The following is a 22,955-nucleotide window of genomic DNA, read 5'->3' as shown; positions in this document are numbered from 1 at the left end:
CGCGCTGCTGCTCGTAGACGCGCGGGAGGAAGCATCACGCGACGGGCGAGCTCGAATGACAACAGCTCTCATCACTGAACATCCTTTGCCCTCCCTCGGAGTACACAGAGAACCTGCTGACGCTCTAGCGATACAGAATGTCTGGCTTCGGCTCTTCTGCCGCGTCGACATGGCTCATGCCACTCGTGATCATCCTCTCATGGCAATTCCTGCCCTCGTTAGCGACCCGCATCCTGCTCGCTGTCTTCTACAGAGTCCAACCGTCGGCGCGACCGATCATACAGCGCACAGACTCGGTCGAGTCCGTTGCAATCAAGCAGAAGCGTGCAGAGCTGCATTACAAGATTGCGGCAGGCGTCGTCATCGGCGGCTATCTGCTCTATACGGTCGTTCAAGCCTATCGCAAGACGCTCCTCACAGGCAATTTTTATAGCGATCTTGGCGTTGCCCGTCCGTGGGAAAAGGCCGAATTTGATGAGAACGAGCTCAGAGTCAAATGGCGGCGACTCGCTCGAGTCTATCATCCCGACAAGAGCCAGGCATCTGCCGGGCCCGAAGACCAAGCCGCTCGGGATGCACTATTTTTGCGCATGCGAGGGGCGTATGAAGTCCTCGCATCCGAAAAGCAACGCAGGGCCTACACTCGGTAGGCTACGCGGACGATGCAAATCGCGGCAGCTGACAAGTAGGGGACAGATTTGGCAGCGACCTGATAGCAAGCTGTGGCAATCGCTGCTCGACCGACAGGGACTACATACTCGCCTACGTCAATCAGTCTCTGGTTTATTATATCATGTTCCTTGTATTGATGCTCGTCTTCACCTTTGGAGGTCCCAAAGGCAGTCAGGGCAGCTTCTACGTATGTGGGCCTCCCTTTTCAAAGGTGCTCTCAATCTTACCTGCTCGACAGTGGCGGATCGTGGGATTGCTGAGCTTGATGTCGTTCGAGTATTCGTTGATACTTGCACCGATCAACGTATCGCTATCGGTCAGCAAGCAAAGCCTGGTCAATCGCATGTTTACAGCAGCACCCTCTGCCCTGCGCTTGCTTACATTCGAAGCCGTCTCTGTCTTTCGGCAGTTCTTCATCAGCTTCTCCTGTGCTGTGACTCAGCTGGGTCCACTCTTGTCGGCAGAGCTCGCTGCACCAGTCCCGCTTCCTAAGACGGTCGCAGAGATGAACGATTTCATCAAGGCGGAAGTGCGAGCTGTCGAGCCAGCTTTGAAGCACCTCGACGAGCTGACGTCGTACGGCCGCCAGCGCTCGTTGAACGCCCTCGCTGGCCAACTTTCGGTACTTGCGCAGGCCGACTTGCTCGAGCAACGCTCGGACTTGCTAAGCCAGGGCACGACAGACGGCATTGCGAAGAAGGACGTGATACTCAGTTCAGACCAATTCGAAATGCTCAGTAAGAGGATGATCGATATGCTGTGCGAACAGAGGCTACGGACGACGCCCGAAGGTGCTCAAGCGTGGCAAGACGTCATCATCAAGCATGCCGAGCAAACCAAGCCATCACTGGGTAATCAGCACGTAGCTGACAATGGACCGAAGATAGCAAGGTTACCAACGGTTGATAGCAAGCTTACGCGAGACAGCCAGTCAGTGCTAGACAGCAAGCCAGTAATCAAGCTAGAGGAGGAAGTCGCTACAGTAGCAGTGCCCCTGAGGACGAGTGACAGCAAGACATTCAAGGGAGAGTGATGACAACATGTTGTTGCAATGATTGTACAAAGTTGCAAGGTACGCAAATGCTGTGTAGTGGTGCAAACTCAAGAAATGCCTGAAGGGGCGGGCACAAATGTGTTATTAGGGAACAGCGTCGCTGCCCGTGTGAAGTCGCCGGACGTGTACCTGCGTGTCACCCATAAGCTTTGCACTTGCGCAGCACGTAAGACCGAGCGTACCTCTCTGAAAATGCGAGACGGAAGAAGAGAGGAAGCGTGCGATCGAGACCCGCGAGCGTGTAGTTGAGCGCTGGACCGACATAGACAGATACGTCATTGATGAGCAGCGAGAACATCTCCCACTGGCCTATCTGATCGGATGGTATCGGATTCCAAGCGATGACTGTGGGGTCGGCAGCGAATGATGCTGCTGTCGTATTGAACGAAGGACTTCCTGTGCCGAAAGCGCCGTCGCCCTGCAGCTCGGCGATACTCTGGAAGAGTCCATCGAATGACCAGCGAGCGACGCCGTTGAGGAAAGTGCCTAGTAAGAAAGCTTGCAAAAGAGCACTCATCCGTGTCGGAAATCCCGTGACCTGCTCAAGCTGTCAGCTCTGGCAAGCTGCCAAAGTAAGGCAGTACGCACTGGCATGAAGACCGTGGCGGCGATATAATGATGAAAGCGCTGCTTATACAAGTCAGTGCTGCAATAGCAGTCCATCGATCTTGAGTACGCACGAACGATAGACCGGGAATGGCCATCATGAGCAAAATGAAGATGACACCGAGCAGATAGCTGAGCCAGATCGTAAGCGCAGCACGATCGACTGTGTGAGATACGCACTATTTGGCATAATCGACGAGAAGGCCGGTCTTGCGGATGACACGTAATTGATTGACAGCCAAGATCAGTATGAGAATTACGAGCACAATGACAGCTGCTAGGCCGCCAGGTCTTTGGGAGATATCATGTGCTGTCAGTCGATCGATGGGAATCCAGCCAGTCGTGTCCTAGGGCTGAGTCAGTGGCGTTAGATAAGTGAGGGTTGAAAAACATACATTGAGAAGGACACCGATCCAGAAAGGACCAACATACCAGAGCGTCTGCTCAAGCACGGCAACGCTGAACAAGGGCAAAACCCAGCGCCATGCACACCGCCAAAAGGCGTAGAGAAAGAAGCAGGCTGGCAAGAAGAGACCGATGGCTGTTGAAACCTGTGGTGGCGCGCCTTGCGGATCGGATGCCATAGTGATGTGCCAGAAGCCCACGATGCCAAAAGTCCAAAAAAGGACTGGAGCGGGCGGACGAAAGACAAAAGTGACGATGAAGGTCATGAGGAGGTCGTAGATGAGGATATAGTCTCTCAGATCTTCACAATTAGTGGTTGTAGCATCAGCCGCGAATACGAACGACGAAGGGAAACTGCCTGGAAAGGCAGTCGATTGTATGCCATTTTGCTCAGATGCTAGATAATTGCCGTATGTGCCAATCTGATTGAGAACGCCACAACCGCCTTTGTTGTCGCCGAAGAGGCCGCGATGTAGTGCCGCTTGACAGATAAAGCTGTCTGCGCGATATGTCCCGGCTGGATCGCCACCGCCGACAACGAGCCCCTGGTAGATCAGGATCTCATTACCAACAGCACCTGTACTGGCGATCAGATGGATCTGAATACGCAAGAAAAAGAGACATACGATCGTTGAGGAGCTGGACACCTTTCGTGTTGGCGGGACAACGGAATGCGAGTGTGGAATCGTTGAACGGGCGGCACAGGATGCCCTGTGGTCCGCAGAGATCGTTCCGTGTCCAGAAGGTCGAGGTGTCGTCCAATGGCGTAGGCTGACCGTAAGAAGTGTTTGCGCTGAACCACGACTTGTTGACGAGCAACACAAAGCCGACGAACCAGGCAGCGTAGAGCACAAAGAGAATGAACGGATGCGAGAGCGGCCTGAATGTCCGCGCAAAGAAAGCCTCCACTTTTGGTAGGTAAGGCGAGATAGTATGCTGTACAGGCGGCAAGGGCCCGCGCAAGTAGCGTTCTATTTTTGCAAATCTGGGCCGTCTCCGTTGGCGGTCTATGGTACCATTGACCAGGGCAGACAGCGAGGATGGTAGGAGAGGAATGTGACTGGACGGTAGCGTATACTGATCTGCCACCTTGCCCTGGCCTTCCAGATCTTCGCTCATCGCCTCGATGGGCGTGAGCGTGTCGCTTGATCCAGCAGAGGCGTCCTTGTCTGCGAAATGCTCCGAGTGCGCGCCATTCGCATCAAGTCGTGGAACGGCGCCAATGAGATCGTGCGCAGATTGGCGCTCGTGCAAGCCTGGCGTCTCAGCCGGCTTGCTGATTGAATTGACAGAGTCCCGATGATGCTCGCCAAGCCTTGGCGGCGCGGCAGACCAGTCTAATGTCTGATCCTCCTGCATGTTCAGAGGAGAATAGGCCACCTGTGGACGGTCGACCTCTGCTGACTCTTGCTGCTGTTGAGATAGGCTACCGCCCAGTGGTGTGCTGACAGCCTGCGGGCGATCCGCAGCAGGAGGCGTAGTGCTCTGCTTACTGCCGAGCCTGACCATCAGGACTAGAGCGGCTACCTGAGCCTGCGCGAGAGATGCTATGTGTACGTGACGATCTATCTACTCGTGTTGTGCATCTGGCTCGAATGGTGGATGTGTACCGTGTTGTCTTGCGGAATCGGACAGTCGGAATCCGATGAATATGTCTCGTGTGCCTCTGCTATTTCGGAGATTTGCGATGATAATTACGCGGACTGATCGTCCAATCGCGGGGTCCAAGTAAATTCTGAGGGAAGTCATGCATTCGTCTGACCACAAAGGCACGACATCTGTTGGCATTCGCCTGTCTAGAATCGCAGCGACGACATGTCGGCACGGATCCTGTCAAAGGATGACCATTTAGCCGGGTCAGACGAAGCAACAAGCAACCTGAGCTTACCTCATGTAGTCAAAAAGACCTTCTGTCTGACCAATGGCCGCAATGGCGATATCACGATCCCAGATGTACTTGCGAGCCGCAGACTGGATCGATGCCGTCGACACTGCATCCACACCTGCTTCTATCTCTGAGGGTGTCATCCGTCGTCCGCCTGCACGCATGTCAGCTATGAGTGTTTCGAAGGCAGCCGTGTGCACGCACTGGTCACCATCTGTCGGCCGATATCCTCGGCCGTCGCCGTCGTGCCATCGAGGCCAAGGAGGAGCGAGGCCTTGAGCTGTGCCTTTGCTCGCTCGACTTCGGACTCGAGAGGCGCAATGGACATGCGCTGCCATTCCTTGAGCGTAAAGTGGCAGAGATCATCGAGATTCTTGAAGTTTTCAGAGACCATGTAGATCCCCCAGAGACCGGTGTCCGAATAGCTTGTTGAGAATGACATGAACGAGTTGGCCAGGTTGTTCTGGCCGATGACGTGCGAGAGCTTAGAGGAGAGCAGCGAGGCTGAGCCGAGGGAGCGATCCCAGTTACCAAAGATGGACTGCATGACGAGCATGTTGAAGTAGTCTGGCGAAGACCAGCCGACGCCTTCGACTGCGATGGCGAGGTTGATCGTCGGCATGGTATCGTCGCGGATTCGTACATCCGAGCCGATAAAGTCGCTCTTCTTGGCAGGCGCAAGCTGACCGAGCGGCAAAGGGTTGGCCGAGGTGGGAAGGGAGCCAAAGTGCTTCTCTGCGAGCTTGACGAGCTCATTGTGGTCCACACCGCCAGCGCCGACGAGCACCATGCGATCTGCCACATAATTCTCCTTGATGTAGGCCTCCAAGTCTGATTTTTGGATCGACAAAATGCTCTCCTTTGGCCCAAGAATGGTCTGTCCGAGAGGTTGCCCTGAATGGAGATGCTAAGCCGGTTGTACAGCTTCACTGAAGCGCGCAGTATCTCACCTTGGAAGGCAATGCTGTGCAGGTTGTCAAACACGACTTCCATGAGATCGTTATCGACCTCTTGAGATTCGCGCAGGATGACATCTCGCTCTCGTTCGATGGCAGACTCCTCGAGCTTGGACGAGAGCAGCATGTCGGCAATCAGATCGACCATCTGGGGCGCGTCTGAGCGGAAGCATTTGGCGTAATAGGTCGTCTGCTCGCGCGAGGTAAAGGCGTGGACTTGGGCGCCCAGATTCTCGACTTCGAGCTCAAGCGCGTGCTGCGATCGTCGCTGTGTGCCCTATGATCGTCAAGACTGTCAGCGATGGTGTGAGTGGCGAGATGGATCAGCGAGAGACCCGCCTTGAAGGCTACATGTTCGAGAAAATGCGCTGTTCCGCTCCTGCAAAGCGGTGATGAGCGTGGTCGTGGATCAGTCTCGAGAAGAGACCGACTTGATGTCAGCGCGACTACCGGAGCTGACCCAACACCCTAAGCTGGCGGTGGGCGCAGAGGTGGACTCTGTTGCGATTGTGAAGCCGTTCGGCAGAGTCGTGATCTGCGTCTGGGGCGCAGGAACGGCCGACACGGAAGCATACGGGCGCAACAAGGGTGTGCGCTGTGCCTGTGATCAATGAAGCAGGTGTCAATCGTTGCTCTAGTGCGCTGCTACAGACGATGCAAGGATGGCCAGTCGGGTCTCCGGCGCAGAACGGAGCATGCGGCCTTATGTGGACCTGACGAGAGCCGGCAAACGCTGAGGATGTCCAAATGAGTTGGGCACTGACACTACTCACAAGCCCTCTGGGCACTCTCGCCAGCCTGCTAGCCATCGCACGTATCCCGAGCAAGCGTTCGTCGCTCACAGTAGGCAAAACCAGACGGTAAACGTCACAGCATGGCGCGACGTGGCAAACGTCTGCGCTGGCAGCGGCGGCGACGAGGCCGCTGACATTGCCAGATAAAATGGCGAAGCGTGGCGCTGAGAATTACCTCACCGACAGGTCTGGTGATGTCCTCGACGGTTTGCACGTGCTCAATCCTCTTGCTATACAGAAACTGGGACCGGGATGACGATGAGGATGAGCAGGCAAGTCAGACGAATGGCAAGCGCCTGTCAGGCTGATATCGTAACCTCAGGAGGATTCCCGGGAAGCTCCTCCACAAGTACTATCGGCTCGCAAGTCAGCCAGAATGATGTCGCAGTCTACGCGAGAGGCTAACCTATAAGCAGATTTAAAGAGCTACCGAGTCGAGCACGCAAGATAACGCCAGCGGCAGCAGCAGCATCGAACAATGCCAAAGTGAGCCCACCCTACCTTTGCAAGGCAAAGGCTCACAGTCTGCAGACGAGCAATGAGGCCGAGAACATGTACCAATGGTGTCTGCATCAGCGCTCTCTCAACGCGTCCTACCGCCAGCAACTCGAGAAGCAACTGAGCAGTTCGCCCTTTGCAGACCTATCAGATTGGCTCAGCAGCACTGCCAGATCGTACAGCAAACGAAGGAGGCAGATAGATGCCGAGTATACCGAAGCCGCTGAAAAGTCACGTACATACGACACGAACAAAGTCAAAGCTAACGAGATCAATCCATCATCTGCCAAGTCGGGCTCGCCTGCGAGCTTTTCCGCAGCCAACACCTCAAGCACAGCTGACAAACCGAGTCAAGATGAACAGCCCGCGCCAGCAGAGCCAGTGTCCGACAAGCCCGCTTTCAAATGGCCCTCATCGACGCTCTTGAAGGACCCTTTTGCAGACATGTACGACAAGCCCAAATCGGCACAGTCCGACAAGCCAGCTGCACCAGCATCTGCTCCGCCCAAGGTGGCTGGCCCCTTCACCTTCATCCAGCCAGGAACTGCGAAACCTCAAGAGCCTGTAAGGACGCCCGTCACATCTGCGGTAACATCAGCAAGCAGCAAATCAGAAGTGACAAAGCCCGCCACCGTGTCAGCAGAGAGCAAGCCCGCGCAGGCTCCAGAGGCGCACGTGACAGCATCTGCGCCTGCACCGAAGCCTTTTGCCGGTTTCTCCTTCGGCACCGCATCCTCCTTCGGATCTGCCACCCCTCCGAGCGCCTCTGCGAAGCCACTCACTTCGGGCTTCAGCTTCGGCGCCGCAACATCTGCAACGCCCCCAAAGCCTTCTGTTGGTTTTGGATTTGGCGCTGCGGCTCACTCGACTGCTTCCCCGTTTGGCGCTCCCACCACTTCTCCTTTTGGCGCCACATCAGCTTCGACGACCTCTGCAGCCGCACCTGCGGCATCGCCATTTGCGTTTGGGACGTCTGGACCGTTTTCTAACACCAAGGGTCTGCCGGCAAAGATCGAGATCTACGACCCGTCGAAAGCTGCTGCGAGCGAGTCAGAGAAGGCTTCGGAAGATGACGGAACGCCAGATCCCGAAGCGACAAAGAACTCGTTGACGTCTGGCGGAGCTGGTGAAGAGAACGAAGAGACGCTCTCGGAGATACGTGCAAAGCTCTTTGTGACCCAGAATGGCGAAGCGAGCCCCTTTGGCGGCGTCACTGTTCTCAAGCTCAAGAAGAACACTACCACTGACAAGTGCAGGATACTCGGGCGCAGTGATACCAACGGACGGGTCGTGCTGGTGGGCAATCGCGCGTCATCAAGGGCCATGAAGCTGACAGTCCTGTGCAGAACTTTTCTCTGCATAAGAATCTAGAGATCAAAGTTGCGCCGAAAGAGATCAGCTTCATTGGCTTCAATGATCAAGGTGATCTAACGAGCTTTCGAGGACGAATCAAGCCAGGCGCAGCAGATGAATTCGCTCAGGCGGTCAAGGAGAGCGTAGATCATCTATAAAAGTTGTTGACAACATTTGCATCGCATGATTACAGTCGTCTGAGCATGAGGGGTAGTCGACACGTGGGGTCGTCTGCATACAAGAAATGGTCTATCTCGCGAAAGCCCAGCCGTGCGTAGAGGGCGTAAGCCTGTGGCGAGGAAAACAAGTAGGTCGGCAGTCGCTCAGCATCTGCCCAATCGAGACATGCTTGCAAAAGCCTCGTCCCGATCGCGCGACCTCCGTGCGATGCTTTGACCACTGCAGTCGACAGATAGCATGTCTCTGTCCCTAGCAAGCACCGTTTGGCCGTTGCGTTCTCGCCCGTCCGTCGCAGGCGAACGAGATCTGTGTCCATATCGTGCGCGGGCATGATCTCTACCTCTTGAGGGGTGTATTCGCTACCGAGCCAATCTGCCGCACGTCTTTCCCAATCAACAAAGCCAAGGAGCTCGCCTGAGTGACTATCTCTAGCGACGACGATATGTATCGCGCTGTCAAGTACGACCGCTTCATATCGCTTTCGCCAGTAGTCGCGGACTTTGGAGGTCAAGCCGTTCGGATAGCACCTCAGACCAAAGGGAGTGTAAGCGAAAGCCTCGGAGTGCAGATCCGCCAGTCGATGTGCTTCTGCAGTGGTGCGTTCTGCTTGAGCGAGAATGATGATGGCATCACGACTTGCCTGTGGAGATGGCAGGAGCATGCACGGTAAGCAGTCGAGCTCTCTGTCGTCGCCGTAGTAGAGTGTGGCGATGTCTTCGAAGCCCAGAGAGCGATACCAAGTCTGTGCATTGATCGACGATTCCAGGTAGGTCGGCAAATCTCGCTCGGCAGCCCAGTGAAGACATTCTCGGATCATAGTCCTTCCTATGCCTGACTTTTGGGAGGCCGGGGCGGTGCTGAGCAGGACAAGGTAGCAATAGTGGGGCAGATGAGCGAGTGCTTCTGCAAAGACCTGCTTCTTGCCGACCTGAAAGCGCTCAAAGACTGTCGAATCGAGTCGGACAGGTTCAGGATAGTGTTGTTGTGCTTGGGAAGCGATGGCTTCTGTGGTCGATGGCCGGGCAGGATGCCAGACCTCCCTCCATTTGCAGAAGCCGACAATCTCGCCCGTCTTTGTGTCGACAGCCTTGAGTATGTGCGTGTCATCTTCGGTGAAGAAGCGCAGCCAGTTGCGTGTCTGCCACTGTATCATCTCTTCGTCATAGCCGAGCGGACAGACGAGATCGCCCAGCCTTGTGCCTCGGAAGGAAGAGCCATGTATGATGGCAAATTCTCGAGCCTCTTCTGGCGTCTTGTCGACCCTTGCTATGCGGTATCTGGCGTTCATGTGTAGATCAGCGGATCGTTGCTATCGCGAGTGTGGGCGGGGCCTATATATATGCATGCAAGTGTCGAGTCACGGGTTATCTCGGTGTCAGTCAGTGACTCGAACAGGAAGCGCGCGACGCGGAGGATCTACGAGCGTGACTTTGATTTCTCCACAGACAGCTGCGGGCAGGGCGAGCGTTATGCATGCATGTACACGAGAGGGGTTTATCTTTTCTTCTGATGATCGATGCCTGGTGCGTCCTGTAGCGACGTCGATCAGTCAGGTTTGTCTACAGAGGGGACCTGTGGCAGACATACCTTGTTGAGATTGAGGAGGAGCGAATCTGCATCGAGCATGACCTTGTTGCCGCTCGCCGCGACGAGTGCGGCGATGTCACGAGCTGCCTCGAGTCGACGGAGCTCGAGGAAACCTTTGCTTTGCTTGATGGCTTCGCCGATCAGTTCTGCACTCTTGGCTTCACCCTGAGCTCTGACGATGATGGACTGCTTCTCCTGGATCGCCTGATCGACGAGGTAGGCAGCACGCTGAGCTGTCTGTTGCGCGATCTGCTTCGCCTCGACAGCATCGCTGAACGCGGGCGAAAAGGCAACGTGGGTGATGGAAACGTCGTCGAGGACGAGGTTGAAGCGCTGGGCTCGGCGAGTGAGGTTCTCCCGGACGAGCCTCGAGACCATCTCTCGCTGGGTGATGAGCTGTGAAGCGTTGAACTGGGCCACGACCGATTTGAGGACTTCATTGACGATCGAGGGCAGGACACGCTCGTCGTAGTCCGTGCCGAGCTCACGGTAGATCGTCGGCAGGGCCTCTACGCGGGGTCTCGACAGGACACGGCAGGTGATGTTCACCATTTGTAGATCTGCAGGGCTGTGTCATCAGCGGTGCGCAACGCCGAAAAGAGAGGCCAGCAGGCAGCTTGCCCTTTGTGCCTGTCAGCGAGGCAATACTTCTCGGCTTTGCCCTGACATCGTATGTGATGGCTGACTCGAGCCAGGGTATCTGCGCACGACAGCGTCAGCATCGAGGCCGTAGACAGGACCCAAGAGCAGGAGCGAACGAGGAAATGAGTTCCTTCAGTATAGATGTCCTTTTTGACGCCGTACAATCGAGTGTACTTGATCGCTCGGTGGCCGCCATCGACGTTGAAGAGCGCAGAGTTGATGACCACGCCGCCGACTGCGAGCAGGATGAGGCCACCTCCGCCGCCCAAGATTGCTCCCAGGCCGGGTCCGTTCGGTTTGCCCGAGCCGCCCGACGATGGTCCTCCCCCACCCGATGGTGCGTATGCTGCCCTCGCTCGCTGGGCTAGGATCCTGCCAAACGTCTTCGCCTGCGCTGCGTTCATGACAGCGACGAGGCAAAGGTGCAGGGCCGATTCGCACACTCTCTGAGGCCACGCACGCGCCAAGTTTGGCTCTCGCGGTGGATCCGACGCTTCAGGGCCACCCTCATCTCTGTCACATGCAGCGTGAGACCGTGTGGATCACTCCTCCCGGCATCTCCGAGAAGCTCTCAGCATGGGTCTACGGTGATCTGACGACAAAGAGAGCCGTCATCGTTCTGGGACATGGTCTGGGACTCTCGAAAGCACACGGCCTTCAGTTCTTCTGCGAAGCCTTTGCCAGTGCAGGTCACATCGCCGTCGCATTCGACTATCCCACGCTCGGAGCATCGCAGGGCCAGCCGAGAGGTCAATGGAGTCACGTCGTACAGCGACGCGCATTGAGCGATGTCATCGATTGGGCCGCTCGGCAGCCGTGGGCAAAGGCTGATCAGATTGTCGTCTGGGGCTTCAGCTTCAGTGGTGCTCACTGCTTCCATGTAAGGCATCTCCGAATAGGCATGAGCTTGTCATTCAGCCAGCCGCGCTATAGGTCGACGGTACTTGCAAAACGCCCATCGCGGCTATCATGCCCACTTGCCCAGCTAGCGAGTCCTCCTCGCACTTAACGAAAGTCATCTCATGCAAAAGGCAGTGAGTGGACTCTACTTGGCTCTCTGGAGCTTCTCGACCCTTTCCATCTTGCGCAATACACCTGCCATGCTTGCCGATCTCATATCGAGAATCGCGCCATCGAGGGTATCACCTGTCTACCTGCCCGTCTGCTCGAATCCTAGAGGCAGGGGTATTCTCAGCACGCCCGACGCATCACGCGGCTTTGCGATGCTTGTCGATCATGCGCGCGACGAAGAGGAGCACAACGCCTTAGCTGCTGAACATCAGCGAGCGGCCCGCTGCGCAGGCGACATGATCTATCTGAGAGCCAGCCAATGTCTTGATGCGCTCTTGCACTCTGCCATACGTGCTGCGTCAGGCACGAAGATCCCAGTCCTTCTCGTCGTTGCCGATCAAGACTTGAGCGCAAATCCTACGCTTGCAGTAGAATCTGTCAAGCGCGTGCAACATGTGAGGATGGTGCACATATCAGGTGACCACTTTGATAGTGCGGCTTTGATCGCCTCTATGGCTCGAGCTGACGGATAGCAAGCAGTCTTCCGACCGGGCGAGGCGCGGGACCGCACCGTTAGAGCGCAGCTCGAATTTCTTCGACAACTCTTTCCGTACGATTCTTCTCGAGAACCGATCCAGCCCATAGCGGACTTATCAGATGCTTCTTCCCGAATGCACCGAGCTCGATTGTGATCGATGTCCGTCTGCGCCAATATTGTCGTGGAATTCAAACCACGCGTCTCGACCAAGTTCGGCCGAGATCGTCGTTCCTCCCAATTCGTCATCGACCTGCCAAGGGCACCTCGGTATCGTTCGAGCTTGACGGCTATAAAGACAATGCTTCTTGATCTAGCATCAAAACATCGCCAGCATGCCCAACATCGCTACCACCTACCCAGGCGTGCCGTCGTCCTACAATGGGCCGTCGATTCCGAACCCTGATGGCAACCAGGCGCACATCTCGCTCTATGGCTATCGTCCAGCATTGGCGTTGGGCCTCATCGGCTGCATCACATTCGGTGTCTTGTTGATCGTGCACATTTTCTACATGCTGGCAAAGCGACACACGCGTGTCTTTCAGGCTCTCATCGTCTTTAGCTGCGTCTGCGAGGTCATCGGCTACGCGATGCGAACCTATAGCCATTTCAGCACGTTCGAGATTGTGCCCTTTATTGTTTCTTACTGCCTCATCACCGTCAGTCCGGTGTTCCTCAGCGCATCTGTGTATCTGGGTAAGCTCGTGATGTGCAACCCGAAAGCAAGCAGCTGATTGGGCACTGATAGCACTCTCGCGCGTGCTGCAATACGTTCCTGGCGCAGCTGAGCTGTCGCCCCTCAAGCCTCGCTCGATTGTGACCATCTTTGTTGGGCTCGACATTGCCACGACAGCACTCCAATCCGCCGGGGCATCCCTCATCGGTGTTGCCGAGTCCTCGTCTCAGAGTCAGCAAGGATCGGCGCCCTTGACTGCCGACCAAGCCAATCATATTTTGCTGGCCGGCCTGGCTGCGCAGTGTGCTGCATTCCTGGTCTATCTCGGCATCCTGACCGTCATCGTACGGCGGTCGATGCTGAGGCAGCGACAGGACGCCGACTTGCCCAATCTGCCAAAGAGCCTCATCGTCGTGCTCGTCTCGACATCGCTCCTCATTTTGACGCGAACAGTCTTCAGAACGGCGGAGACCGGCGAAGGGCTCTTCTCCTATGCCTCCAGTCACGAGTATTTGTTCGGCATCCTCGAATATACACCCATCGTGCTGTCTGTCGCCATATGGGCAGCCTTCCCTCTCTGGCGCTTCATCGAACCTGCCACACCGTCTGACGAAGAGACACTCACGGACAAGCACCTTTCGACGCTCTCAGAGCCGAAATCGCGGACGAGCTCATGATTATTGATGTTGTCCCTGGCCGATAGATTGCAAAGTTGCTGTTGTACTCGGTTCAGATCATTACCTGCCAAGTGTGAGTCGATGATAAATCTGCTGCTACTTCGAAGGCGTCGCGCGTTGGCAGTCGCGTGTCGTTGCCTCGCTCGAGCGCCGACCGGCGAACTGACGAGGCTCAGCCGGCACGCACGAGGCGATGCTGCCGCTCAAATCGGTCGGCAGAGGGACAGGCTATGCCCGTCTAGAGCCGCCGCTGAGCAATGGCAAGGGACCGCCAAGTCGGGGGGTGACACCGCCAATACCAGAAGCCTACAGTTTCTCGACCTCTCTCAAGCGACAGAGCATAGACGGAGGCCTCAGTCACCACACCGGACCCGCCAACAAAGGACATAGCTCGAACCTGTCGGACCCCTACGGTACACACAGTCACGGCGGCCCATTCGCGCACACTGCAAGACAGATCACTCCATCTGCCCGTTACGCTCGCATGACAGTGGAGGACACGATCTCACAGCTGAACAGCTCCATCGAAGCTGGCCTCTCCAGTCATGTCGTGCCTCAGCTGAGGGAGCTCCATGGCCCCAATGAGTTCGCCGTCGCGCAGAAGGAGAAGGCCTACGTCAAGTTTGCCAAGCAATTCTACGAGAGCCCCCTCATCCTGCTCCTGCTCGGCAGCGCTGTCATCAGCGCCGTCGTCGGCAACTTCGACGACTCGGTCAGCATCACTGTCGCCATCATCATCGTCGTCACAGTCGGCTTCGTGCAAGAGCAGCGATCAGAGAAATCACTCGAAGCGCTCAACAAGCTGGTGCCACACTACTGTCATCTCTTGCGTGACGGCACTCTGCACACCAAACTGGCCAATGTGCTCGTGCCAGGTGATATCGTCAGCTTCTCTGTGGGGGATCGCATACCTGCCGATGTTCGCCTGATACGCGCCAACCAGCTTGAGATTGACGAGAGCAGCTTGACAGGCGAGACCCATCCTGCCGAGAAGCGGACAGCGTCTGCCGATGATACCCAACACGGCCTGCATGATCTGGCCATCAGCGAGCGCTTCAACATCGGCTTCATGGGCACTCTAGTCCGAGGCGGCAATGGCGTAGGCGCAGTCGTCGCAACGGGTGATCAGAGCGAATTCGGCGTCATTTTCTCGATGATGCAAAACATAGAAGAGAGGAAGACGCCGCTGCAGATCTCCATGGACGATCTCGCGAAACGACTGTCCGCGATCTCATTCGGCGTCATCGGTCTCATCTGTCTGCTGGGCGTGTTTCAGAGCCGTTCCTGGCTAGAGATGTTCACCATTGGCGTTTCACTCGCCGTTGCCGCTATACCCGAAGGTACGTCAGCCTCCTGCGCGCACCGATCCAAGCTAACACGTAGGCAGGCCTGCCGATCGTCGTGACCGTCACGCTCGCGCTCGGCGTGCTGAGAATGTCAAAGCGCAAAGCGATTGTCAAAAAGCTGCCGTCTGTCGAGACGCTGGGATCTGTCTCTGTCATCTGTTCCGACAAGACGGGCACCCTCACGACGAACCAGATGACCGTTACGCGTGCCTTCACTGTCGATGATGGCGTACTAGATGTCACGCGTCCTATATCGCTATCGAGTGACTCGCTCAGCAAGACTTTTCTTATTGGCAATCTGTGCAATCAGTCCTTTCGCAACAGTGAGGGTAACATTGTCGGCTCGCCGACCGAAGTCGCCCTATACAATGTTCTCTCGATCATGGGCATCAATGATCAACGCGAGGGCTTCAGGCGGTCATCGGAGGTTCCATTCAGCTCTGAGCAAAAGTGGCAATCTGTGACTGGCCGCTTTGCAGCTCAATCGCCATCGTCGGGCGACAAAGATACGACGTATGCGTCTGGCGCACTCGAGTTCTTACAGCCAATGTGTCGCTTTTACCTCAAAAGCGACGGCACGACTGCAGCACTTGACGTCGTAGTCCGCGATACCATTGCCGAGCAGGCGAGATCATTGCAGAGCCTTGGATTGCGTGTCGTCGGTATGGCCTATGGCGTTCACCCCGACTCGCTCGTCTTTGCCGGTTTCCAAGCGATGATGGACCCGCCGAGAGCAGGCGTCGATACTGCCATCGCATCGCTCATGGCAGCTGGCATCCAGATTGTCATGATCACAGGCGACGCCGAATTGACCGCACTGTCTATCGCGAGGCAACTCGGCTTGCGTCTCAATCCCGGCTCAGCACAATGCTTGACCGGTCGTGACATCGACGCAATGTCTCAGCGCCAATTGACAGATCGGATTCATGAAGTCTGCGTCTTTGCACGTACGACACCCAGACACAAGATGGCCATTATAGAAGCTTTCCAAAGTCGCGGTTTCGTTGTTGCTATGACCGGCGACGGCGTCAATGACAGTCCTGCTTTGAAGATGGCAGATATTGGGATCTCGATGGGCAAAGGAGGCACAGATGTAGCCAAGGAAGCAGCAGACTTGATTTTGGTCGATGACAACTTTGCAACCATCTTGCCTGCCGTGGAGGAAGGCAAATGTATCTTCTACAATATCCAGAACTTCCTCTGCTTCCAGCTCTCGACCGCAGTGGCCGCATTGACGCTCATCACGCTCAGTACTGCTTTCGGGTTGCCGAACCCGCTCAACCCGATGCAAATTCTCTTCATCAATATCCTCATGGACGGACCGCCATCACAGAGCTTAGGCGTTGATCCGGTAAATCGCGAGGTGATGCAGAGACCGCCCCGCAAGAAGAACGCACCCGTCTTGACGAAGCGACTGCTGATCAGAATACTCTTCTCAGCGTCTATCATCGTCCTGGGCACGTTGTTCATCTACGTGCACGAACTGAGCGATGGTCAGGTCGACGATCGCGACCAGACTATGGCAAGCCATCTGCTGCTATGGTAAGAGCTCGCTGACGTGACACGCAGACATTTACGACCTTTGTGTTCCTCGATCTCGTATCGGCAGTGCAAAACCGAGGCTTGACCTGCGGACTGCTACAAAACCAGATGCTCGTCCTGACAATCTCGACGAGTTTTTTTGTTCAGATCTTGCTGATCTACTTTCCGCTCTTTCACTCGATCTTTAAGACACAGGCGCTCAGTCTACGAGACCTGTCCGTCTTGCTCGGTCTTGGCGCAACAAGTGCAGTGATTCACGAGGTCCGACGACGTTACGAGCGACAACTGAACGAAAAGGCCAGATGGGAGACCGACTCGGCCGTGTAGTATGTATTGCATTGACGCATTTGCATCCTATGACAGCGTTTTGCCCGTCGCTATAGCTGTGAATATCTCTGTGAAAGTGTCAGGCTCTTGCGCACCGCTCACACCGACGGGCTGCTTCATTCCTTGGGCGGAGATGATCGTAAAAGGCACGCCGGAGATTCCGAGACGACGCGACTCGGTCAGTGACTGCTCAACGTCAGGCAGGCATGCAGAGCCGTGTATGAAGTTGAGAGCCTCTTCATCCGAAGAAAAGAGTCCTGCTTCGGTACCGATGCGGGCGAGGTTCTCAGGTGAGCCTATATCGCCCTCATTCTCGAAATATGAAGTGAAGCAAAGTTCGAGAGCTTTGCGCTGGAGAGGTTCACCGCCACTTTGCCATGCTCTTTCGAGCAAGCGATGAGACCTGATCGTATTGCGCACTGTGCCACCGTACGAGAAGTTGACGCCGACCTCTCGACCACGCTGAATCATCATCTTCTCCATGCTTTGGAAGCGTTCCTTGCCGAATTTGGATGCATACCGCTCTTGCTTTGACAAAGGAGTATCGACAGGCAGCGTCGCATCGAGCTCAAAGGGCTTGTATCGGATCGAGAAGGACAAATCCGGATGCTGACGTTTGGCGGCTTCGATAGCGAGTTGCGTCTTTCGGTAGCCAAGCAGGCAGAACGGGCAGATGGTGTCGCTGAGCCAAGCGGTGAGCTACATTGTAAGGCAGATCGCGAGTGCGTACCTGTAGACTGTGAGGCTGATGGCAGTCATGCTTGCGTGAAGGCGTGATTGTGGGTGGAGTTGACTGGACGAGTCGCGGCGAAGGACAATGTCGTCATCAGTCAGTTCGCAGCGGTCGCAATTCAGCAGTCAACGCATAGCAGATCTACTCGCGACGCAGCAGTCGATCAAATTCGAATGCATGCTTACACAGAGTCTAGAGTTTGCCAGCCTGCAGGACGTGTAAGCGCAAGGAAGGACTCGAAAGAGGAATGACGACTTGCATCGACTGTTGGCCATTGGTAGTTTGCTCGCGTATAGCCAACGTGCTTGGTGATAAAGTCGTCGAGCTCTGCCGGTCCTCGGCTACCATACTCGTAGCTCTTCGGCGTAGGCTTGTCATCTGTTGAGTGATGTCATGCGTCAGTGGCAGATCAAGTATGACCATCAGACAGAGCGCACTCTCAATTTGATGCAAGATGGGCGTGAAGATCTTCCAGGCAATGTCGAGTTCGTCGTCGCGCACAAAGTTGCTGTGATCGCCCTTGAACGCGCTGAGAGTACTTGCGTCAGCATCAGGGCCTTCAGTGCCGCGAACGACGTACTCGAGGATGAGAGCTTCATAGGCTTCAGGGATCTTGAGATCGCTGAATCTTCGCTTGTAGGTCAGATCCATCTCGGTGGCGACTGTTCGCATTTGCAAGCCGGGCGCCTTGGCGTTCATCTTCATGTAGACCGATTCGCCGGGCTGGACCCGGATGACGAGCTCGTTCCGTGCAATATCTTTGAAGATGCCCTGCGTGACGTCCTTGTACTGGATCCTGATCTCCGTCTTTTGCTCGTTCAGAGCTGCAACGGCTGTCAGCTCTGCACGGCTAGATCGGAAGCGCTGTACCTTTGCCGGCCTTGAGCACAAAGGGTACGCCTTCCCATTTAGGCGAGTTGATATGAAGCACAAGCGCGGCAAAGGTTGGACTGACAGAGTCTTTCGGAACCGTGTCGTCGTCCTTGTAGCCTGGTTTGTCGCCCTTGGCGGAATACTGGCCGAGCAAGGCTTCTTCCATCTTGATCGGCGGGATGAAACGCAACACTTTGACCTTCTCGTCGCGGATGTCCTCGGCAGAGAAAGAGACCGGTCGCTCCATGGTGAGAATGCTGAGGACCTGCAATAGATCTGTTGTACCCAGCCTGGTCAGCGCAAACGCGTACACAACGTGGATCCCACTCACGATTCTGCATGACATCACGGATGATGCCAAACTCGTCAAAGTATCCGCCTCGTCCCTCGGTGCCAAAGGGCTCCTTGAACGTGATCTGAACGTTTGAAATGAGATTCTTGTTGAACGAGTTGTCCAGCACAGGATTGCCGAAGCGCAGGATGAGCAAGTTCTTGACCATCTCTTTGCCCAGATAGTGATCGATTCGGAACGTCTGGAGCCGTGTCAGCACTGGTCTGCCGATCAAGCAGACTTGCAATGACCTCATCTTCCTGCCAGAGCTTCTTGAGCTTGCCCATCATCTCGCGCGAGCTCTCGAGATCCTTTCCAAAGGGCTTCTCGACGACGATCCGGTTAATGCCGTCCTTGAGATAGTTGTTCTTCTTGAGGCCCTCTGCGACGACGGTGAAGACCGATGGGGGTAACGCCATGTAAAAGACGCGATTCTTCGTCTTTGCATCTGGATAGGCTGCCTTCTCGCGTTCGGCGAGGTGTTTCTCGAGGTCCTGGAAGCCCTCGTCGGTGTCGTACTGTCCGGAGACATAGGTACATAGCTCTAGGAACTCCTTGAGCTTTGACTTCATCTGAGGTATCGGCGTCTTGATGTACTGCACCACGCGCTTGTGGAACTCCTGCAGAGCATGCTTGTCAAGTAAGCTCGCACGTGAGACTCTGACACTCTCGAACGGACCTCCTCGTCCATCTTGGTGCGGGCATAGCCGACGATCTGAAGGTTGGGCGGCAGGAATCCGTTGAAGAAGAGGCCAAAGAGAGCAGGAAAGGTCTGCGGGCGGGTCGGGTGAGCGTGACTTGCTCAGTCTGAGCGGATGAGCCTGCCTTCTTCTTGGCGAGATCGCCGGATGCACCGAGTACGACGATGGAGGTGTTCTCCTTGAGCTCAACGGCGGTCGAGTTGCCCGAGGAGGGAATCTCTTGGGATGCCATGTCGGCCTCGGGATGCGATCACTCCTCGCTCGCTGGAGCTCTGCTTCCCGTGCGTGTGAGACGCTGTAGACACTATCGCTCCTCCGTGCGAGCTTACAGGTCTGTGTGATCCGAGCTAGGCGGCTATCGTGTCAGCAAGAGAGCCGCCAGAGAATGGACTTGCGATGGCTTTCCCAAAGGCGTGGAGCGGGCGGCGTGTGAGGAGGCGAGGGGCAGTGTCCGTTCTCTGCAAGGCTTGGATCGGCTTGGCAGCGTCTGACGGGCTCGTCCAAGCTCTCTCTGTGTCGATCCAATGACGCACACACGTCCGTGGGTGACACGCTCGCTCGCAGCGGGCAGAACCCAAGCTTGCCCACCCCTCTTCATGGCAGACGAAGACCAGACGACGCTACACTACCTTGTCCGCAGTGCGGCACTCATACGACAGCTCGCACCTGACCTGGCGGTCGCACAGAGGAGCCGAGCACGTCTGCTTGCAGGTCAAGCTGCACTCGACCAACTTGGAAGTGAACGAGGTCTATGTCGACACTGCGGTGGGGCTGTGATTCCCTTCAGGGCTTCTCATGAGCCGCATGCGATCAGCCACCGTCCCCGACGTCGCAGACAATCCTCTCGTCCGCCCAAGGTCTCCTGCATCGACTGCCAGCGCAAGATGAGCCTGCACGATGATGGCGCTCCGAGCGACACTCACACGGACAGACACGCCAGGAGTGCGGCAACGAATGCACACATGGGCCCTACCATCGACGACGTAGCAGCAGCTGCACACGCAAGAGCAGCCACAGATGTGATGCCGCCAACTCAGCGAACATCAGCTGGACCGGTCATAGCCCGCGCAAAAGCTCACGTCCGACCGGCGAGCCAGACAGATCAGGACGGGCCGGCAAAGAAGAAGCGAAAGCAGCACCAGAATGCGTTGCAGACGATGCTCGCTAAAGCCGCCAAGGACAAGCAAGCCTCTCAGGTCGCGGATAATACGCTCGCATCGTTTTTGCAAACGGTATAGTGCCATCCGCTCGGACCCTGTCAGCACAGACCGTCCGTCCAGCGACTAGGCGAAGCTCAATTGAGAGCTCGAACGGCAAGTTCCCGAGTCTCCTCTCATCAGACGATGGCAAGACACGCTCCCCATCGCTGCCATTGCAGCAGGTCTGTCACGTACGCAGTCAAGCTGCTCGGCGATATGCTAGCTCTCAAGAATCAAGGCTTGCATGTACACGCATCAGTGTGCAGGACCGATTCAGTGGATCGGATCGCACCAGTGCAAGGACGAGCCGATGGTCTATCGTCAGCCCGCTTGTGCAGCGACTCGAGCGAGTGCCGAGATGCGCTCCTGCGAGTCCTGTGGAACAGGCTGCTGCCACCGCGTGCTTCGAAGTTCTACGACGCCACGCTAGCGTATCGGGATGGTCAAGACGAGGTCATTGATACATCCGGCCGCGGAGAACTCGCAGCTGATCCTGTCACGATGCCCATGCCGACCGAGCAGCTTGACTCGGCTAAGGTATGAGGGTCGATTCGACTGCGAATTCAGCTGACAGACCGCTTCAGACGTCGATGCGCCAATCGTCGAATCCGTCCCAGCCTGAGCTGGCTGTGTCTGGCGGCTACCTGTCGCAGGAGAACAGTCCTGGCAGCAGTCCTCTTGCGTCGAGCTCTTCCTCTCTCATGAGCTCAGCAAGGCTCAGCAGACCCATCGGCTCGCGGCATAGCAGCTTCCGAACGTCACAATGCTTCCTCTCGCCAAATGAGGAGATTGTTATGCCGTACTTCCTGTCCGAGACTCAGTCACCACCCTCGAGCTCACGATCATCCCTTTCATCGCGAAGTGGCCAGAAAAGCCTGGCGATGACGACGATCGGCCCAGATAGCTACCGCATGGAGCTGCAAGGTTGGACTGCACCCGGTGAGCCCGAGGCTTACTCGAACGCCCGGTACAGGCAAGCCAAGATCAGTCAACGCGTAGCCCTGCGTCATGAACGCAAGGCCGGCAAAGCCCTCACGCGCGGTGACATGAAGAGCTACGAGCGCTCGCGAAGCCAAGCGAGCACAGCCTGGCGCGAGTGTCTGTCGGACCTCGAGGAAGCCAGAATGCCTGCCAGGATAGGCTGATTGCTTGGTCGTGAATCAGTTTTGTAGTCAAATCAGATTGTTTGCAGAGCTTGAGCTATCTGGTCTTCTGTCTCTTCTTGCTCACATCCTCAACACTGGCCAAAGCGTAGCCGTCGGGCTCGGCTTGGTCGGCTTCTGCTTTAGCAATCGATCGTATCGCTTCGTCGAGGCTTGGAACCCGGATGGCAGCCTGTAGCATCAAGGGAGGTGAGACCGCTTCCGCAGGCGTGACCGGCTCCGAGAGACCAAGGATCTCTCTCATCGCAGCAGGTGAGTTCGCCATGCGCTTGGCAGCGAGATTGCGAGCGCGAGACCTAGGAGGACTAGTCAGAAGTGGCTGAGTGTTTGTGCTGGTGTGCTTACGCATTTCGATGCGGCGTAGCTACTACGACAGTAGGCTGCATCGTGGCCCGGCTGACGACTGTGGCCACAAGCACGGATACGTCTGGCGAGTCTCGCTCCACCTTGCGCTTCTTTGCTGCTGTCCCATCGCCATCAGCGATCTCTTTCCGCTTGGCCTTTGCCTCTCTCCTCTGTCTGCGAGCCTCTTTGCGCTCTTGCTTGGACATGGCTGGCCCGATCTCTCCGTCTGTAGCGGCAGGCGCAGGCGAGGGCGAGGCGGAGGCAGAGGGAGTAGCAGCGTTGAGGCGTGCGAGCAAGCCGGCAAAATCGCCGCCGTCTGTGATGTGACGCTTCTCGAGTTCCGACTGTGCAGTAGCGCCTGCAGTGACAAAGCGGAGGCCTTTGCTGCCAAACGCAGAGAACCAGGAGCCCGCTTTGCCGAGTCCTGTGCCTGTACTGGGCTGCCGCGCGGCATTCGATTCTGCCAAACCGGTCAAGGCAGTCGCACCGATGCCGAGATGATCTTCCTTGCTGATGGGCATCTTGTGCAAGCGCTTTGGCGGTGGGGGCGCAGTGCTCTCTGGATTGAGCCTGTCTGATGAAGCGGGTGACCAGCCCATCTGCTGGAGCAGCTTGAAACCTGGCGCCTCTGTGTCCCGGGCCCATGTCGTGTTGCGTGGATCGGGGGCGATGACCTGTTTCGTCTTTCGGCCGGCCAGACCCATCTTGTGTCGTGATAATGCGGCAGGCTTGCAAGGAAGAAAATTATCGAGACGCGTGACGACGAAGGAAAGGCAACGACGCTGAAAAGGAGTCGATACACAGACTGACCTGACTGCAGTCCGTCGAGCCTAGCCACAGGCTCCGTAGCGCGTAGGCTGCCTG

General features: G+C 56.3%; 14 protein-coding genes across 14 annotated transcripts; 6 read left to right on the top strand and 8 right to left on the bottom strand.

Moving 5' to 3' along the window:
- Positions 1-137: 137 nt before the first annotated feature.
- On the top strand, positions 138-1,705 carry L969DRAFT_17138 (uncharacterized protein; the record flags this gene model as incomplete). Its single annotated transcript, XM_014712229.1, has 3 exons — positions 138-646; positions 697-859; positions 911-1,705. The coding sequence occupies 3 exons, from the start codon at positions 138-140 to the stop codon at positions 1,703-1,705; spliced, it is 1,467 nt and encodes a 488-aa protein (XP_014567715.1).
- A 68-nt stretch (positions 1,706-1,773) lies between these two features.
- L969DRAFT_49368 (uncharacterized protein) lies at positions 1,774-4,246 on the bottom strand (the record flags this gene model as incomplete). Its single annotated transcript, XM_014712348.1, has 7 exons — positions 1,774-1,855; positions 1,909-2,264; positions 2,315-2,353; positions 2,407-2,464; positions 2,513-2,679; positions 2,728-3,314; positions 3,364-4,246. The coding sequence occupies 7 exons, from the start codon at positions 4,244-4,246 to the stop codon at positions 1,774-1,776; spliced, it is 2,172 nt and encodes a 723-aa protein (XP_014567834.1).
- A 226-nt stretch (positions 4,247-4,472) lies between these two features.
- On the bottom strand, positions 4,473-6,478 carry L969DRAFT_103147 (uncharacterized protein). The gene is made up of 7 exons (XM_014712347.1): positions 6,343-6,478; positions 6,010-6,179; positions 5,918-5,957; positions 5,573-5,855; positions 4,827-5,516; positions 4,626-4,776; positions 4,473-4,567 (listed from the first exon to the last, which is right to left on the bottom strand). Exons 1-7 carry the CDS (start codon positions 6,385-6,387, stop codon positions 4,534-4,536), a joined length of 1,413 nt encoding a protein of 470 aa, XP_014567833.1. The 5' UTR covers positions 6,388-6,478; the 3' UTR covers positions 4,473-4,533.
- A 158-nt stretch (positions 6,479-6,636) lies between these two features.
- Positions 6,637-8,381, top strand: L969DRAFT_17136 (uncharacterized protein; the record flags this gene model as incomplete). The annotated part of the gene is made up of 5 exons (XM_014712228.1): positions 6,637-6,648; positions 6,695-6,738; positions 6,789-6,858; positions 6,904-8,166; positions 8,217-8,381. The coding sequence occupies 5 exons, from the start codon at positions 6,637-6,639 to the stop codon at positions 8,379-8,381; spliced, it is 1,554 nt and encodes a 517-aa protein (XP_014567714.1).
- A 29-nt stretch (positions 8,382-8,410) lies between these two features.
- On the bottom strand, positions 8,411-9,691 carry L969DRAFT_94279 (uncharacterized protein; the record flags this gene model as incomplete). The annotated part of the gene is made up of 1 exon (XM_014712346.1): positions 8,411-9,691. The coding sequence occupies one exon, from the start codon at positions 9,689-9,691 to the stop codon at positions 8,411-8,413; it is 1,281 nt and encodes a 426-aa protein (XP_014567832.1).
- A 181-nt stretch (positions 9,692-9,872) lies between these two features.
- L969DRAFT_87140 (uncharacterized protein) lies at positions 9,873-11,373 on the bottom strand. The gene is made up of 3 exons (XM_014712345.1): positions 10,749-11,373; positions 10,612-10,690; positions 9,873-10,550 (listed from the first exon to the last, which is right to left on the bottom strand). The coding sequence occupies exons 1-3, from the start codon at positions 11,034-11,036 to the stop codon at positions 9,949-9,951; spliced, it is 969 nt and encodes a 322-aa protein (XP_014567831.1). The 5' UTR covers positions 11,037-11,373; the 3' UTR covers positions 9,873-9,948.
- On the top strand, positions 11,153-13,531 carry L969DRAFT_94277 (uncharacterized protein; the record flags this gene model as incomplete). The annotated part of the gene is made up of 6 exons (XM_014712344.1): positions 11,153-11,512; positions 11,622-12,135; positions 12,184-12,253; positions 12,301-12,448; positions 12,496-12,874; positions 12,927-13,531. The coding sequence occupies 6 exons, from the start codon at positions 11,153-11,155 to the stop codon at positions 13,529-13,531; spliced, it is 2,076 nt and encodes a 691-aa protein (XP_014567830.1).
- A 193-nt stretch (positions 13,532-13,724) lies between these two features.
- On the top strand, positions 13,725-16,746 carry L969DRAFT_94276 (uncharacterized protein; the record flags this gene model as incomplete). The annotated part of the gene is made up of 3 exons (XM_014712343.1): positions 13,725-14,871; positions 14,919-16,399; positions 16,447-16,746. The coding sequence occupies 3 exons, from the start codon at positions 13,725-13,727 to the stop codon at positions 16,744-16,746; spliced, it is 2,928 nt and encodes a 975-aa protein (XP_014567829.1).
- Positions 16,747-16,773: 27 nt separating this feature from the next.
- L969DRAFT_17130 (uncharacterized protein) lies at positions 16,774-17,505 on the bottom strand (the record flags this gene model as incomplete). Its single annotated transcript, XM_014712227.1, has 2 exons — positions 16,774-17,428; positions 17,477-17,505. 2 exons carry the CDS (start codon positions 17,503-17,505, stop codon positions 16,774-16,776), a joined length of 684 nt encoding a protein of 227 aa, XP_014567713.1.
- Positions 17,506-17,671: 166 nt separating this feature from the next.
- L969DRAFT_94274 (uncharacterized protein) lies at positions 17,672-19,616 on the bottom strand (the record flags this gene model as incomplete). The annotated part of the gene is made up of 9 exons (XM_014712342.1): positions 17,672-17,686; positions 17,739-17,857; positions 17,917-18,008; positions 18,060-18,303; positions 18,350-18,628; positions 18,684-18,885; positions 18,935-19,303; positions 19,363-19,455; positions 19,509-19,616. The coding sequence occupies 9 exons, from the start codon at positions 19,614-19,616 to the stop codon at positions 17,672-17,674; spliced, it is 1,521 nt and encodes a 506-aa protein (XP_014567828.1).
- Positions 19,617-19,731: 115 nt separating this feature from the next.
- Positions 19,732-19,982, bottom strand: L969DRAFT_94273 (uncharacterized protein; the record flags this gene model as incomplete). Its single annotated transcript, XM_014712341.1, has 2 exons — positions 19,732-19,895; positions 19,973-19,982. The coding sequence occupies 2 exons, from the start codon at positions 19,980-19,982 to the stop codon at positions 19,732-19,734; spliced, it is 174 nt and encodes a 57-aa protein (XP_014567827.1).
- Positions 19,983-20,268: 286 nt separating this feature from the next.
- L969DRAFT_94272 (uncharacterized protein) lies at positions 20,269-20,622 on the top strand (the record flags this gene model as incomplete). Its single annotated transcript, XM_014712340.1, has 1 exon — positions 20,269-20,622. One exon carries the CDS (start codon positions 20,269-20,271, stop codon positions 20,620-20,622), a length of 354 nt encoding a protein of 117 aa, XP_014567826.1.
- A 105-nt stretch (positions 20,623-20,727) lies between these two features.
- Positions 20,728-21,728, top strand: L969DRAFT_49154 (uncharacterized protein; the record flags this gene model as incomplete). The annotated part of the gene is made up of 2 exons (XM_014712339.1): positions 20,728-21,120; positions 21,168-21,728. The coding sequence occupies 2 exons, from the start codon at positions 20,728-20,730 to the stop codon at positions 21,726-21,728; spliced, it is 954 nt and encodes a 317-aa protein (XP_014567825.1).
- A 55-nt stretch (positions 21,729-21,783) lies between these two features.
- On the bottom strand, positions 21,784-22,795 carry L969DRAFT_48665 (uncharacterized protein; the record flags this gene model as incomplete). Its single annotated transcript, XM_014712338.1, has 2 exons — positions 21,784-22,042; positions 22,092-22,795. The coding sequence occupies 2 exons, from the start codon at positions 22,793-22,795 to the stop codon at positions 21,784-21,786; spliced, it is 963 nt and encodes a 320-aa protein (XP_014567824.1).
- Positions 22,796-22,955: the final 160 nt, after the last annotated feature.

This window comes from Mixia osmundae, assembly GCF_000708205.1.
Source record: "Mixia osmundae IAM 14324 unplaced genomic scaffold scaffold_5, whole genome shotgun sequence".
In the NCBI taxonomy this organism is placed as follows: Eukaryota; Fungi; Basidiomycota; class Mixiomycetes; order Mixiales; family Mixiaceae; genus Mixia; species Mixia osmundae.
The sequence above is the reverse complement of the archived record's forward strand: the minus strand, read 5'-3'. Positions and strand labels throughout refer to the sequence as shown.

What these genes read in the sequence shown, in the direction of transcription:
- L969DRAFT_103147 (XM_014712347.1), bottom strand. Translation starts at nt 6,387, where the DNA reads ATGGCTAGCAGGCTGGCGAGAGTGCCCAGAGGGCTTGTGAGTAGT. An exon ending in CCAGAGGGCTTGTGAGTAGT is followed by an intron (nt 6,180 to 6,342) that starts GTCAGTGCCCAA and finishes CATTGATCACAG; the next exon opens with GCACAGCGCACACCCTTGTT. An exon ending in GGTCTTTTTGACTACATGAG is followed by an intron (nt 4,568 to 4,625) that starts GTAAGCTCAGGT and finishes ATCCTTTGACAG; the next exon opens with GATCCGTGCCGACATGTCGT.
- L969DRAFT_87140 (XM_014712345.1), bottom strand. Translation starts at nt 11,036, where the DNA reads ATGAACGCAGCGCAGGCGAAGACGTTTGGCAGGATCCTAGCCCAGCGA. An exon ending in CTGAAGGAACTCATTTCCTC is followed by an intron (nt 10,691 to 10,748) that starts GTTCGCTCCTGC and finishes TGTCGTGCGCAG; the next exon opens with ATACCCTGGCTCGAGTCAGC. An exon ending in CTCGCTGACAGGCACAAAGG is followed by an intron (nt 10,551 to 10,611) that starts GCAAGCTGCCTG and finishes ACAGCCCTGCAG; the next exon opens with ATCTACAAATGGTGAACATC.